The 17,432-nt window shown below is 36.4% G+C and overlaps 1 protein-coding gene across 1 annotated transcript in view; it reads right to left on the bottom strand.

Annotated features, from left to right (window-relative positions):
- Positions 1 to 2,050: 2,050 nt before the first annotated feature.
- Positions 2,051 to 17,432, bottom strand: part of LOC140139718 (far upstream element-binding protein 1-like) — a 48,944-nt gene continuing 33,562 nt past the window's right edge. The window contains 4 exon segments of the mRNA XM_072161421.1: positions 2,051 to 5,060; positions 10,657 to 10,716; positions 15,201 to 15,424; positions 16,508 to 16,597. Of these exon segments, the coding sequence (XP_072017522.1) occupies positions 10,702 to 10,716; positions 15,201 to 15,424; positions 16,508 to 16,597 (329 nt within the window). The 3' untranslated portion in view covers positions 2,051 to 5,060; positions 10,657 to 10,701.

Raw genomic sequence — 17,432 nt, 5'->3', positions numbered from 1 at the left:
ATGAAATAAATTTTCTCGATTAAATATAAAGCAATACTTTGTTTTCCTTCAGTAATACCAGTTAACTAGAGCGGTTACCGCACCAAAGCTGAACCATGGGGCTTCGGCAGTATTGGTATAGATGAGTTGACCTCAATGTTTATCAACAAAGGCAAGGCTGTTCAATAGTCTTGTGATGTGGCGGGAGTTTAAAAAAAAAAGAGCCCTGAACAAAATATGAAGCGCGTGCATACTGCCAGGCAAAAAACAATGGAAATTGTGATGATGCGTGCGCATACTGACAGGCATTGACGTCAGAAGTCAACTCATCTATACATCGTCACCTAAGTCTTATAAGGAATGTCACCCCTGGTGGGGACATTATTTTCATTATATATTCTGACACCACCGAAGGAGTCATATTTTTTGGCATTTCAAGATATGAAAAGGACCCACAATTATGAATATTGACCCAGTTCTTTTGAGGAGTGTCACCCCCGATTGGGAAATAATTATTATAATTGAAGACCTAATTAAAAAGACTAGTTTGCGTCTGACGTCAGAGCAAAGGTGCAACGCGATTGATTGCCGACCTGCGCAGTACAGCATTTTTTGTCTACTTGACAGGACGTCATACGCGAACTAGTCTTTAATTCGGTCTTCAATTATATTATTCTTTACTTTTTTGTCTTTCATTTGACACCACTCAGGGGGGGTCATACCTTCTTGGCATTTCGAGATATGAAAAGGACCCAAAATAGGAATAATGACCTGGGTCTTATCAGGAGTGTGACCCCTGGTGGGGAAATTATTGTTCTACTTCAGACCAAAAGGGGAGGGCAACTAATTTGATATCTATATGGTACTAGTGCATTAATAATCAAAACACTACAAAGTAACATGACAAATTGTGTAGCATTACAGTTTGGTGAACAGAATTTTATTTTAAATTTTTATTTCAACACACGCAAGTATCTAACATAAGGAATAAGCATCGCATCTCATACATATGGAGTGAAAATGTTCTTAAATCTACCGCCTTACCCACCATTGAGCAGATTTCTCCAGATGCCATGTTAGGTGATCCCGTGTTATCCATGGCTGGATCATCCTGGCCCAGGTCTGGTCTGTTTAAATATATGGGGCAGCCATCATTTTGTGAATAATGGAATTCAATGGTAGGATAATACATAATTTGCAGAATAAACATTGTTGCTATTTTAAAGTACCTTGTTCCGGAAAACATGTTGACTGCTCAGTGCCAGAAGTGGGTAAGTGCAATAGCTGCCCTGTGAACATCTACACATGGCAGCTATTGCACTTACCCATTTCTGGCACTGACCAGTCGACATGCTTGAAATTTTTTCAATGGGCTATTCCAGTTGAAATCCATACACCACCTAGTAGAAGACATGACCTTTATCTCCTATGCAAGGAGTGTGAATTTCAAATGGGGTTAACCTGAACAGGCGACTCCATTTGAAGTCTACACCCCCTGTGTGGGCGTTAAGATCATGTCTTCCATAGGGGGTGTATGGATTTCAACTGGAACAGCCTAATAATGCAGTCTGCAAGTACTGTTTCCTATTCATGAAATGTGATATCAGTACCTTTTGGTTCTCCCCATTTTGGTCATGAAGGTAAATTAAACAACTGACATCAACGCCTCCCCACTCCACCAAAGAGAAAAACAAAACTTTACAACTGTCGAGACAGGTTACTTACTCATTGCATCGGTAACATTGGGTGTGTTAATTACTTGGGACATCATGTTACTAATCAACTGGACTTGTGTTTATTTGAGCATCTACAGTATTAGGCCATGCTAATTTTGTCTTTTTTTTAAAATGTCACCCACTAATGATCCTAGCATTTAGCTCTAGGTCCAGGGCTCTGAAAACCGACAGTGCAAGGGTGAAACGTAGACACCCCTAGTTGCCAAAAGGGTGTTGATTCGACCTGAAGATGCCCTTAAGGAGTCCAGTTGATTAGTTGCATAATTTCCAATTCATTTTTTATTTATACCTAAATGAATGACAGCCTTCACAAAATTCATGCATTCAGAAAAAAATTGGCATTTCAGATTTTAGTCTTTTTCGTAACTTCTTACGCATAATACAAATTCAAGCAAGCAGTAGCACTGCTATGTCTTGATGAAAGTTGGCCACTCTTTTAAATTTAATCACATATTTCCCATTAATAGATTAAAATACATAATATTCTATAGAACTTTCACCAGCTGGTAGATACAATCATACAAAGATGAAACAAGTCAAACAACACAATTTTAGCCTTCAAATATCAAAATACCAGATTCTTTTACAAATCTATTTCGTTCCTTACATCCTTCATAATAACTTGCATAAAGGAGGTTTACATGGTGTTACAAATTGAATGGAGGATGCTTACCCCGTATAAAAGTCTTAATAACAAAATAAGGACAGCGGTCCCAAATAGGCAGTCCGAAGATACGAGTAGAAAACAGACACATAGTGCAGCTATGACCCAAGTTTGGCTGCAGTTTAACTGTTCATACTGAGACAAAAATTAACAAAAAATCTGACATAAGGTTGACCTCAACTTCCTCAAGTGACCTTTGACCTCAAAATTTAACCTTGGAACACCACCATTACATGGGTTCCTTAAGAGTTTTCTTATAATTGGCCCCTCCCAGCCGTTGATGGCGGTTTGGCTCGGCTAATTTCAATCAGGCCAGAATTAGCAAAGCCAGGCTACATGATCGTCCTCGCTTTCAGTTTTTCGCTTCGCTAATCACGGCCTAATTGGAGTTAGCTGAGCCAAAATGCCATCAACGACTGGAAGGGACCAATTATAATAAAACCAGGTTAAGACCTGTTTGGTCGCACTTGGATTTGAACTGTTCATCCGAGACCAACTTTAAACCAAAAGACATATATGGTTCATGGACACACACACACTGAATGACTGACACACGTACATCTCAAGCTGCCCTAAGGCCATTTTTGTACGACCTAAAAATGTGTTTACTTTACAGTATAATAGAGTGAATTATCATTTTCTGTAACTACTTCATGAATGTATGAATGCACACCAAAATAACAGATAACTACAGTAAAAGGGGAAATTTTCACCTGATTTATTTTTAATTTTTTGCATTTCGACAATTATGACTCGTTGCCCTTGTTCTTAAATTCATAATTAAAAGTGTTCTTTCATAAAACAAAAGGAATATATTTGTGCATTGTTATTTTCACAGTAGCAGTTTATAATTGAAATAAATATAGCGTGAAAATTTCAACTTTCAAAGTATCATAATTAGTGTTATACTCTTGTGGGGTTTGGCAACTAGTAACTGTACAATATTATAATAACAATATCACGTTTTTTTAAAACCGCTTTCTTATCAGAAACTCTTTCATTATAAATACATTTATATGCATTATTAATGGCCATTTTATACCTACAGCAAAAATACTGATTAAATTATACAAAAACATGGAATGAACAATACATGAGTTTTTATTTTACTTTCATGGTTTATGTCTACTTACAAAAAATGCGAGGCAGCTGCTTGGGTTGCTTATGCCCTCTATTGCCCATGTAGCGCCCTCTATAGTTTAACGCTCTCCTCATCACACCCTTCTTTTGAAAAACAAGGAAGGAAGGAATCTACATATGCAACAACTAATTTGGTTACAAGAGGCTGAATAATATATTAGCCAATCAGAGACATGGTAACAACTTTTGGTAAGCCAATCAGAGACATGGTAACAACTTTTGGTATTCATAAATTTCTTCAAATCATCGATCATTTTAAAATGAAATGTCATAGCACGATAAAAACAAAGCAAAGCATGGCATCAAAAATGTTATCGATTATAAATCGATATGGTAAACATTTGATCATTTCACGATTATCATCAATTATCAATCAATCATTGCAAAAATATCAACAGGTTCATTCAATGACAATAACATTATTAATTGGCAAAATTGTATGCATGCAAAACAAGACAAAAAGTATTTATATAGAAAACAAAAAAATGGTCCATTTCTCAATTATTTTTTGAACATGTAAACAATGCATATGAAGTTATCAACAGTTTGGAAAAAAAATACTGATCATAATAGTAATGCACATCAATAATATGGACATATTCATGATAGTAATAATTTCATCATCAAAGGGGTTCATTCATTCATGACATATCAATTGTGAAGACTTTTTGCGTATCACAACTACTATGTAGAAATTGTTTAATAGACAAGTTGTTATGAGGAAGAGCATATACAAAAAAAATAACCTTAAACTACAACATAATAATATCACCAAACCTCTGTTTATATAGTTACTGTAGTACAAAACAAAATGTTTACCCTTTTTTTAATACTTTAATAAAACTAACATAAGTAAATAGCAGTCTTCATACACGACAAGTGCATACACAGAATTATATCAAAGCTATCAATATGTACATGTACTTACCCACTTTCTTGGACAAAAAATGAAATTGCTAAACCTAAATCTTATGCTACTTACACAGTAAAACCACCTAATATGCACTAAAAAAGTTGAAATTCTTAAACATTACATCTCACCATCCATTCTTGTATCGTTAACCGATGAGCAAAGTCTGCACGACGTGTGCACAACATTCTATATACAGCAAAGTTGAATGGATCCAACAAGTACGCTATTAGGCCACATAAAATCAATTTGTTGGTTCTCATCTGAAGGATTTTCATGAATTGATGAGGGTATGACTTTTTCCCCCCGATGCATTGTTTGAAAATGATCGAGGTACTGATTATTTGAAAAACTCTAAATGATTGCTGTTGCTTAATTAAGTTTTTTATTATCATCATAATTTGCAGGAGCTTAAAACATCAAAATTTGTACTTGAAAAATGAAAACGGAAAAAACAAACGACAAAACTCCCAAGAAAAAGATGCGGGTGGGACGAGAACCAAACAACTGATTTTATACAGCCTTATTATACTATTGGATGAAAGGTATCAGCAACAATGTACAATGACGAAAATTGGAACAGCATATAAGTCGATTATCCATAAAAGTCATCAATTCTGTCTCACTGGCTCTGAAAACATGGATAAGGAGAACAAAGAGAAAAAATGGCAAATTCCATTACTTAAACAAGATTACCTTACCGACCAGTCTCCGCAGCGACCACCCTTCAACGCTTATCTACGTTCTGGTCTTTCTGACTTGTGTAAGAGACAGGGCAGAATAAAAACACACTGTAAGACACGATCTAATCTACACCATTTAAATACAAACACAACTACACGAAATACCAAATGCATGAAAGAAAAAAATTAGCATGGAAAACAATGATATGAATTATTAATAATCAACATAGCAAAAACAAGCAATCATCATCATCTGTACCACAACATTTCATTGAAAATGCTTTCCACAAGAAATACAAGGATATTGCCTATTTATATTAACAAAGCACATGTGACAAAGTAATAAGCTGGAATGAGTAATGAACTATTTTATAGTTAGCAACAACATCAACCACATTTTGGTGCATTGGAAGTAGTCAAAAGATTTCAGAATATAAAATATTAATTACGAAGGATATATAGGTTAGTAGACCTCAAGTGCATCATTTTTATAAACAATGAAACAATCCGTATTAAATAAAAAAATGTATCTACAGTGACTGCTAAAATGATACTACAAAATGTCATAAATGAGCATGCAATCAGCAAATAAATATGAATATTCATAAGGGAAAAACATCTCATAGGTAGCAGGGCTGGCAAATCAACAGTTTTCTTGAGGGAAAAACATAGGATATTCAACTCATACCTGCCTAACATGATTTGAGAATTTCTGTGTAATCACATTTAATGGTTAGTAGAATTTTATTTGTCAAACGCAAGCAAAACCTTGTTTTGACAGTGGACAATGAATTTTCTGCTATTATTGAGGCCCAACCTGCAATCGCATGTAAAATATGGAATGCAGAAATAGTCAAATTGTCTGTAGGGCAGCTATTGCACTAACCCCCTCCATATTGGGACAATCTCACAGCTAACAAACTGGCACTGAGTAATTTACTGGAAGTGCTGTTAGACTTTAGTTGCAGTCCACAGTGGACCATATAATGTGACAAGCTGAGATTCCCTTATAAATCCACTGCTAAGACTAAGTCTAGCTTAACATCACTAGTGGAGTACTTCCAGTCAGCTGTTGCGTAATCACACACAATATAAGAAAAATAAAATAAAAGCACAGTGATTTATAGCACGGTAAGGACAGGCATAAATCTCAAAGGCCTCAACACACTTAAGGGGGTACTACACCCCTCAATGAATTTGTGACTATTTTTGCATTTTTCTCAAAAACTAATAACACACTGGTAACAAAAGTTATGTATATTATAGGGGCAAGGAATCCAATTACTGAACTGGAATTTCAGTGACCCAAGACAAGCGGTTCGATACTTACAGGCATGAGACTGCACTTTCCTAAAAAAAAATGAAAAAAAAATGAAAATGCGCGTGAAATTGGGCAAAAAGTACCAAAAACAGGCTGAAATTAAATAAAGTTGCGGAAATTTTGACTATAAAAAAAACTGAATTCAGTTTTTAAACTGAAAATTCTCATGCCTGTACTTATGATAGAAAATGAGGTACCGCTAGGATGTACCTCATTTCCTATCATATTTACTGAACCGCTTGTCTTGAGTCACTGAAATTTCAGTGTAGTAATTGGATTCCTTGCCCCAATAATATACATAACTTTTGTTACCAGTGTGTTATTAATTTTTGAGAAAAAATTTTGAGGTTTTTACATATTTTTAATAAAGAGATATTTTGCTCCACAATGCCCTTTTCCCCAATGAAATCGGACATTCCTAAGAGAAGATATTGAGTTCATAAGTTATGGTATTATAAAATTGGAAATTGAGATATCGGCCTTTAAAAATATTATTGACAATGTTGAGAGTAGGAATTACCTTGAAATATGTCTCAAAAAATACAAGATGCCAGTTATATTCCGGTCTGAAACTATCAAACAACATTTCAAACATTAATAACATCACAAATTCGCAACAAACCCAAATTGTGAAAAGAATACCCGGGCAGATTTTTGGCTATTTCTCCATTTATGATCTTGCCCAAAAGTGTCTCCTTTTGACATGACACGTCACAATTATTTCACAAGAACAAATAAAGACTGGACCCGACTTGAACTCGCCACTGGAGTCTAAGGTGTTATCGTTTGTTGTATGTGCCGTATTATTGTCAACATGACCCTAAATCCGACATCAAAATAAACAGTCCCTTTTCGATGATTATCAAAAAGAAGACAAATGAAATTTCCATACTATTTTGTCCAAATAAGCTTACCGTACGATCATGTTTTCATCAGAAAGTCAAAAATTACTTCCAAAATTGACCCAAACCCGAAAGTAGAACAAACCAGGAAGTATGTTTATACCGGAAGTCGGCGATAGTAACTCATATTGGAGTGATTTCAAGCTTATGGACTTTTTTCAGCATTTTTAGATCTCATTACGAGTGTCGATTGTCATATTTTTTCCCAGACGAGGTGTCAAATTAGAAATCAAGTGTCGATAACTGGAGTCTTACCGATTTGAGCTAACTTGACTGCAGTATACTAAATGCAATTAACACCAGCTTGAAGAAAGTCTATTGCTCAAATGTCTGCCAAAACAATTAAGTTTTTGCTTGGTTTTGACAAATAAAAGTTTAGCTTACAAAATACCAAACCTGATAAACCTCTTAAAAAATGATTAACAATTTGACTCATCACAAATAAAGTGAAAATGTTAACAATCGGCATAATCAAGTCATATAATGCGATGGAGAATATGGCAACTATTTTGTTACAAGTTTCCAAGTAGTGTAACATGGTGCACCTGGTCAAGAAATTAACAACAAATGCTATATAGTTCATCTTATTCAGTACTACATTTAATGTACCATTCTAAATTCATATTAAAATATCACTTTTAATTCAAAACTGAACAATAATAGATCAAAAACGACAAGTTCTGGATAACAATTCATACAATCTAACAATAGCCACATCGGTTACCTATTTGTTCTAATGACATTACAAAATTAGCAGCTCCATACTGCTTCCCGGATAATAAGATTTTATCACACATAAATTCATGTAAAAATTTTGCAATGGTGCATGTATGTCACTAAGTACTTCTTGGTTTCACCCACACTGACAAAACTTTGCGAGTCAAAAAAAAAAGATCTAACAATTATGTTGATTTGGGTCCGAAATATCTATGTTGTGTTAGAATCATTGTTCAGTGCAATAGTTGCTATTGCGAAACATTTTTGCAAGATCTGGATGGGCTTCATTAATTGAGGTACCTTTTGCCACTATCGACCAATGTTAAACTAGATAGCAAATCAATACAGAAAATTGAAATGGAAGAAATGCATTGTGGGAAGTGTAAGATAATCATCTTTACGCAGGCATATTCTTGCCACCCTGGACATAGTCATCGAACCATGCTTCCAGGTAACCAAGTGTGCAGCACATCAGCAAAATTAAACAAAACATTTCACCTCCCCTACAAAGACCATAATTTCCAATGCGTAGTGAGATTTTTCATCTCGACCTAAACAGGTCGGCAGTTCACTTTCGAGGAGATATCATACCTCACTGGCTTGAGCATTTTGCTTGAACCTGTCTGGTCCCATCAGGACCCAAGTGTATCTCTGCATGGAACAGCCTAAATTTGATTGAACCCAATATATGTTTTACTTCACCTACACCATGTGTGTGACAGTATTATGAACCATTGCAAAAACCTTCCGTCAATGTGCAAAAAACCTTGGGTTTCATTAATTTTTTTTCAACAGGAAGTAAAATGTGCATGATTGATTCTGTTTTGTTATTAACTAATCATGTTAGTTGAGTGCTGCAAGCAACATGAGAAAGTATGCAAAATAAAGTATAATGAATAGGAAAAAGAACAAGAAAAGGAGAGAAAGCAGGAAAGTAGATAAAATTTCAGCGAGAAGTGATGGGATGGGTAGGTAGGGAGGAGATAGGAATTGAAGATAAAAGATAAGATGTTTGCATGTAGCTCATGAAGGGAAATATAAGTGTTGAGGGAGGATGGGAGAAGAGAGGAGAAGGGAGAGGAGATGGGGATAGGAGAGGAGAGAAGTGAGGGCAGAGAGAGAGGAGTGACAGAGGAGAGGAGAGTTATTTCATTTCCATGTATCATCATCATTGCCGTTGGCATAAAATTGTGCTTTAATTTCATGTCACCTCATTAGTTTGGCTCAAAATGCAAAATGCACCCCCCCAAAAAAAAAACCAGTGAAAACTAATATTTTGTTAAAAATAAATACAATTTTTTTTTAGAAATTCTTGTATTGCAATGTTTTTGGCAATGTCAAAATGGTTGTATCCCATTCCTCAGCATATTATTGGCTGAGTTAGGAATACAGAATGAAAAATGAATGGAATTTACTTTGCATGAAGACTTATTTTGCTAAATCTTGTCAAGAATGATGCTTTCATCAAAGTTGTTATCACATGATTTCAAATTGAACAATATAAACAGGCATGAGAATGGCTTTTTGAAAACTGCCTGAAAAAGTGTGTGAATTCCGCCTTCCCAGGCTGAAAAAATGTTAAAATATGTAAATTTGGACAACAAACTGACTGAATTCAAGCAAAAGCCTGAAAATTCTCATGCCTGTAATATAAATAGATAAATATAATTTATGTAAATTAGCAAAAAACCTACATTCTCTTTAATTTTTTTCCATTGTGATGTGCCCTGAGACATACAATTCTACCATTCAACTTTGTTTACATTTAAAGCTATTTCCTGAAAGATAGGAGTCCCCTCTCATGTCATCACAACAAAGTCAGTCAGACCTATTTATGAGTCTAGGGATGCCCATCTTTCATGAAATAATGTAAACAAAGCTGAATGATCAACAAATTACTCAGGGCACATCACACCATTCAAGGTGGCAATGGGCTTAGGCTATTCCATTGAAAATCCACACTCCCCCTGTGGAAGATTTTGGAAATATCTTCCACAGGGGGAGTATGAATTTCACACAGCTCCATTTGAAATTTACCCTACATGTACATCTGTAGAAGATTCAAGTTGAATCTTTCTCAGAGGGTGTATGACATTCAAATGGACCTACCTAATGTGGTAATTCCATTTGAAATTCATACTCCCCCGTGGAAGATATTTCCAAAAACGTCCACAGGGGTAGTGTGGATTTTAAATGGAATAACCCAATGATGACTCTCTGCATTTTGTAATGACTGCATCAATGAATACCAAAGACTTTTGAAATTGGCAGAATAAATATGAGCTACATATTGAGGTATCGATTTCCTGTGTCAGAAGGACTTGGGACTTTCCCCAAAGGACTCAATCTGAGAAATACACCTTTTCAAATTTGTTCAAACTTCAAAATTACCAGCTTGTGGGACTCCTCAAATTGAAATAATATTCTGCACAAACTCATATAATTATTTAGTAGCTACGATAATATAAAAACACCTTAGTACACAAATTAAAATGAAAATCACCATTATGCATGACTAGTATTTAAGCTACTGCATTCATTATCATCATTTCCCTAAAAAGTTTTAAAATCATTAAATGAAGAGCCAAGCCAGGATTTTTTCACCTTTAAAGAAAAGCGCCCTCGTGCTGTAATGTCACTGGTTCTCCTTCAGTAGCCAGGAGCCTAGAGAGCCAGGAGTGAACATAGCAGAGAATAATTGTTGCAAGTTACATGCCAATGGGAGAAAAAAAAGACAAAAAAACATAGTCAAATCATCATCACCTTTACATTCCAACAAAATTATTGCAGTTTTTATAACAAACATGCATAATTATTATTATTTGTGTAATGAATAATAGTGCTCTTGCTGTTAACATGACATCCATTGACCTGCCTGTGATCGAAGGTAAACGTGTCAACAGAATAATGCGAAACTTAAGCTTTTTTTTACACTACACAAAAGCTGGTGATATAGCACAGACAGTAACCCAGATTTGCCTTTTTTTAATTATCTTGAAACATTTTGTTTTAAACACATATATATACAAGTCTGAATGTTGATTGCTATCAGGGTTGGCCAATTCAAATCCTCAAAAAATAAATGTCCAATACTTCAGTACAACACTGGGGATTGCTGATTTTTCGTAATCCAACTATGGTATAAAAAGACAAACCACTTTAACTTTAAAAGCAATGGTGTACAAAAAAACTGTTTTTGCCAAAATTCCACTTTTACTGAAATCATTCTAGCCCAAAGGAGTTGCCTGTTTTCAAACACACCTCAAATTATGGCAAAATAAACCTACATATGAAGGAATTTTTCCAAACATGAAGATGAGGTAAAAACATTGGCAAAAATAGGTTATGGGTAATGGGACTGTATGCCAATGAATCACGGACTTGCCAAGCAAGGTCGGTCCATCAGGTTTTTTTTTCTTGAAGAGGCTACATGACCCTAGAAAATCACAGAAAGGTTGAAAAATTTTGGCAAATATATTTCAGAACATTTCAAACCAATTCAATTTGGACAAAAAAAAAATCCCAACTGACTGCCTGACACTAGCAGGCATTTTTTGTTTTGTTGGTCCTAAATTAAGCAGGAATTCACCAAACTATGCAGTGCAGTGCAGATTGGGGATAGCTAATGTGGTCAGGAGGCTGGGTAGGTAAAATGAGAGCAATACAGATGATATATGGCAGGCAAAATATTACATCACAGATACAAAATGTGCAAAAACACATACATTGTCTAAATAGAAGTGCACAATAGGTAAAGGCGTCAGCATGTGCAACGCTGATTTGTGTAAAGGGTTCTCATCATTTTGTTTTGAAAATGACCCATGCCAAGTGTTATAATATTTTCCCAACTTTGGTCAAATATTCTTGGCCATCATATGACTAACAAGATTCTTTTTTGTTATGCTTATCATCTTTTGAGTCTACAAACAGACCTAAAATTGGTCAAAGTCTGAAACTGCATGTGATGTTGGAACATCATTTTACCCTTGAATTGGTGCATCTTACCCTGTTATTCTTAGGACAAGTCTCCCAATCAATACTTTTGATGTTGCGGGCTACTAATTCCCTTGTGCAATGCAGTAAAAATCCCGACACCCCTTAAAGCCATATTGTAATATTTCCATAGATAAGTATTCCTTTTCCATAAAATGTTGGCTTTTACTGTCAGATATGTCCCCTTTTAATTTTGAGCCCAACAACTACGGTAAAGCAAAGAAAATTGAAATTTACTACCAGCGCTGATGTTGCCAATGCGTGTCACTCCGTCGGTTGTGCTATGGCACGGTCCTTTGATTTGTGTATGACAGTACTGCACACCATGTACGTGTACATGTTCCACTAATATTTCCATCGTAATAATTAAACGATGGTTCCTACGCTTTATTTCAAATCTTGGATTTTGCAGGGTATGTTAGTTTAATAAAGTACATTACAATCGTGTAAATTTTGAAAAATATTGAGGGTGTCCTCCTCATTCAGTAAATGTTACAATATGGCTTTAATTCACTTGTATCGTCACTCTCTATTTAAGCTGCAGATCCCAGCTTTTGGGAACATGACTCTCCGTATTTTGACCACAATTGTAGTGTCACATGTGTCCTGGGTGTGATTATTATTTCCGTAACAGCAATGTGTAATAGCACGCTTATTTATTACATAGCAGATTGCTAAAGAATGGTGCGCACACAGACTGGGCACAGCACCTATGGTAGTCGTGCTTGCATATGTGCCACAGATGCAAACTTGTAAATGTGAATTTACAGAGTGTAAATGGGAAAGACAATAAACAAAAATTCATTTCTCACGTTAAGGATTCATGTCCCGATAACAATGCACAAATCTACCTTAAATAAATCCTTTTCTTGAATTAATATGAGAGTTGAAATACTGGATACTGGGACATTCCAGTTAATATCCATACACCCCTGAGATGGAAGATGTGACCTTTTAAGAGATTAAAATCTCTCAAACAGAGGGTATAGATTTCAAATGGAATCGCCCATTCAGGCGACTCCATTTAAAATTCACACTCCCTGCATGGAAGGTTAACACCATGTCTTTCATAGGGGGAGTATGGGTTTCAACTGGACTAACCTATTTTGTTCACTCACACTGGAATCATTCGCATAACAGGAGAGAAATGTCAAAAAACAGTAACATGCACATCAAAATAAGCGACTTCAAAAGTAACATGTCATGAACGGCACCATAGGCAGTAATAGGCACACTATAATCAAAATATTTCATTCTTGATTATGAGCACACATAACTACTGTATACACCGTTTCAAGACCACTTTCGTGGGATAACATGATCGCAATCTATCCTTAACGTAGCCTAGCTATGGCCACATTCGAAGACTGCGATTGGTCAGTTCTCAAAAGATCACATTTACTCCGTAGTGTATGGTTGTTACCTTGTATGCTCGACGCAATTATTCTGTGCATACCAAGTGGGCTCAGATGACAGAGAATTAAGATTTTTGATTATATACATCAAAAGGCAAGTAAACAATGTTCATTGTTACATTCACTGAAGTATGGTGATAAACTAATTAACAACTTGGTGACAAGAAAATTAACAACTTTCTCCAGAAATTTACTGTTGAGCCCATGTTTTTGGATTGTTTATTCTCAAAATAAAATTTAGTAGATTTCTTCGAGAGAACAATTTGGTCGATACTGCATTTCTATTTGGATATTCCAGTTGAAATCCATTAAAGAGGTCATGATCTCTTTAAACTTTCACACAGGGGGCCTAGACTTCAAATGGAGTTGCTGCTTCAGATAAGTCAATTTGAAATTCACACTCCCTGTGTGGGAGACTAAGATTATGTCTTCTAGGGTGTATGGATTTAACTGGTATAACCTATTTGTGATAACAGTAATGAACTTCTATTTAATGCTCAGAAATGCTAATGAGTGCATATGCCTGTGCATAATTCAATATTTAATTTGGAGCTAGCGGCTAAACATTGCCATTTTATTCTGTAGTTTTATTGCTGATATCAACAGAAAATTCACTTATCTTTTTGTAAGGCCCAGATTAACTGACATTCTTCATGAAATAATCAAACTTATTTTCATTGTTGAAAGGGATTCAATCATGTTTCACAGTTGTTCATCTCACATCCAGCGCGTCTGCGTGGTTTACTTCCCTCGGGCAGCTAAATCAAGCAGACGACACGGCCGCATCATTGTAGTCATAGCAGTCAAGTTAGCTCAATCGATAAGGCGTTCGACTATGGTGCGAGAGGTTGCGGGTTCGAACCCTGGTGGTGCCTAGTACGCTCTCGTGGAAAATAATTGAGTTAGCTTGAAATTCCCTGGACAAGGAACTTACTGCTAATTTGTCTCGTTGTAACGGGGAGCTGATCCTGGTTGCGATGGTTATTTGTGGAATGTCTAGGGTGTGCGCTCTTGAAGCAGCAAAGTCCCTGATTTGTTGTTTAATGGTTTATGGAATGATGTGGGGCCGTGGCGGTCAGCGTTTACACCCTGTAAAGTGTGATGAGGCTTGTGGATCAACGTCTAGGCGTTGTGCCTGTGCGTAGCGCACTATAAATCACTTTTTTTTTAATTGTTAAATGGTGATGAACAATAGTGAAACATGATTGAATCCCTAAATTAACCATTTGTTGTGATCACCATATACCTAAAGAGGGGGGGGGGTAACTCAAGTTTGGTTTGAGTAGAGAGGTGCTGCTAATTGATATAAAATCCGATCGATTGAGCCCATATTTATTGGTCAAGCTCGAGTTTTAAAATATTGGACAAGACATACGTCCAATATTTTAAAACTCATAGCCATACTAAATAAATATTGGGTGTAAAAACCTTACCCATCAAATTTCTACTGTATTAAATTATAAGTCACAAATGATTCATGATCAAATCACACTCTGTGGACATATTAATATTCAAGTCACTTGCCTAAATAAAATGGATGCTAAATCAAGTTTATATGTAATTATATAAAACAAGATAAAGGTATCAATGATGCACATACTACCTCGAGCAATGTGTAGTATAAATGTGACAACTAATTTGACATTCTAACAAAAACACACAGGGGTATGAAATAAACACAAATAAGAATGGAAACATCACACCCGTAAATCACCGGCTATTCTCCGGCGCACGTCTTACGTGTTGTCCCGGTTGAGGTTGAGACTGATTTATGGCCTGGGACTGTTGGAAGTACATCTGCTGCTGACGGAAGTATTCTTTCCATTGCGCTGTGTAGTCCGGCTGTCCTGCACCGGCCGCACCACCACCACCGGCTGCAGCTGCTGCTGCCGCCGCCGCCGCTGCTGCTGATGGTTGCTGTGGCTGTTGCTGGGGCTGGGCTTGAGGTTGCTGACCTTGTTGGGCTGTAAGGGGATGAATGAGAAAATTGACAGGAACATTATGGACATGTGGAATTACAGATCGTTATGGATGACAAAAATGTTGACTGCTGTTTTAACACCATAGAATGCATAATCGTTGGAAAACACTTTTCCAACATGACCGTGCTGCTTGGTTTATGTCGGACCAAAGACCTGCTTTATCCTGGCACATTGAAAAGCATTAGTAAGTGATTATGCATCCCTCTGGGTATAAATGTGTGTAATATTTTAGTACTCTATGACTTGATCATAAAAGTGTAGCTAAAAAAAAAACTTTTTCAAAAACTATGTACCTACCAGTCAGCATGTAGACTGTCCCCCAGTCTCGATTCCGTCTCTGGGTAATGGAGCAATACAAAGGCCTACTACACAAAACCTAAAGTTATGTGACCTCCCCGTTCAGTTCTCTCCAAATTCAACTCCCAAATACTCAGAGCTATTCAAAACCATTATAATGCAATAGACCACTTGACATGTGACGTCATTGCCCGGCAGTATGCGCACGAATTATGGCAATTTCCATTGTTCTTTGCCCTGCAGTGTGCGTATGCTCAGGGCACGTGCACCACATTTCATATACAAGAAAGCCATTGAACAGTGTAGCGGTTTGTTCAAGCATATCGATAAACCAGTTGATAAACAATGATGTCAAGTGGTCTATAGACCAAGCAAAATTGAGTTATCCTCAACACTACATGAACCCCGGTACATTTATAGCACTGTGTGTTGACAATAACTCCTTCTGTGGCAGATTTTTTCCAGAAATCTTCCACAGGGAGAGTATAAATTTCAAATGGAATAATCACATTAACCAATCCTATCTGAAAATTCAAAGTGTTTATTCCACTTGAAACTGATACTCCCCTGTGGAAGATATTTATAACATCTTCCACAGGGGTAGTGTGTATTTTATGTATGGAATAGCCCTTTTTAAGGAAAATTAGACAAAGGGGTAACACCAGTGGCAAGCAGTAGATTAGATTTTGTTATCAACTTAACCCTGGTTTGAGCCATGTTAACCCTGATGTTAATCCTGGTTTATACTAAACAAAACAAAAACAATACCTAGTTGTTGAGTCATACGGTAATACTCCTGCCACTGGTTGGTGTAGTCAGGTTGACCCGAGCCTGCCTGGCTAGTTGGGGTTTGACCACCTGTTACGGGAAAAAAATTAAAAAATGGGTGATTAATTATCTTTGTTTAAAGGAGGATGGTCTGATCAACAACCTCATCTGCACTTTTTTCTCCATTTAAATTGAGATTTTGGTATCGGAGGAAACCCATATATTTTCTAATTGCCCATGTCAAATTTTAGGGCTGAGAGGGATGTTTGTTCAAATTTCGTAAGCCAATGTCAAAAGTGGGTTAACCCAGACCTGCCAACCTTTAAGATCACAAAACTGTATTCTGAACCCACCCCCCCAAAAAACACATTTTCCAAGGTTACGACCCACTGTAAGTGTGCGCAATGCTGAAAATCCACACTACAAATTGCACATTGTGCATGATTTTCTCCTTTCCAAGACGATCTGGTTCAAGCGATTCTGAATCCATCTTTGTCCCCGTTCAATAAAATTACATTCCTAGATGCCATATTCCTTCCTTTTCCACATAAGCTATGTTCAGAAGAATCATAATTCTCTGTAGACATCGGATGACTTAGATTGTAAAACGATTCAAATAGATCGCCAATATTCACAATCTAGCAATGGCTGCCATCAACATCATCCCCACGGCAACTTTCGGCGAACATAGACACAAGCATGTGTACAAATGACTGCTAGTGTTTGTGTATCATATTGCCTCATACACGCTTACAATACAATGCATGCAACAGCAATTTAGTCTCTTTCATACATTTATACAACAACGCAGGGGATGCAACCGTTTTTTTGTTTTTTGTCAATGGTCAAAACTATTTTTTGTTTGTAAAAAACATATGCCCATATTTTAAACGAATTCCCGTATGAAATACGGTTAAAACATTAG

This window comes from Amphiura filiformis, chromosome 18 (assembly GCF_039555335.1).
Source record: "Amphiura filiformis chromosome 18, Afil_fr2py, whole genome shotgun sequence".
Classification (NCBI taxonomy): domain Eukaryota; kingdom Metazoa; phylum Echinodermata; class Ophiuroidea; order Amphilepidida; family Amphiuridae; genus Amphiura; species Amphiura filiformis.
This window is presented reverse-complemented; position numbering and strand designations above follow the sequence as displayed.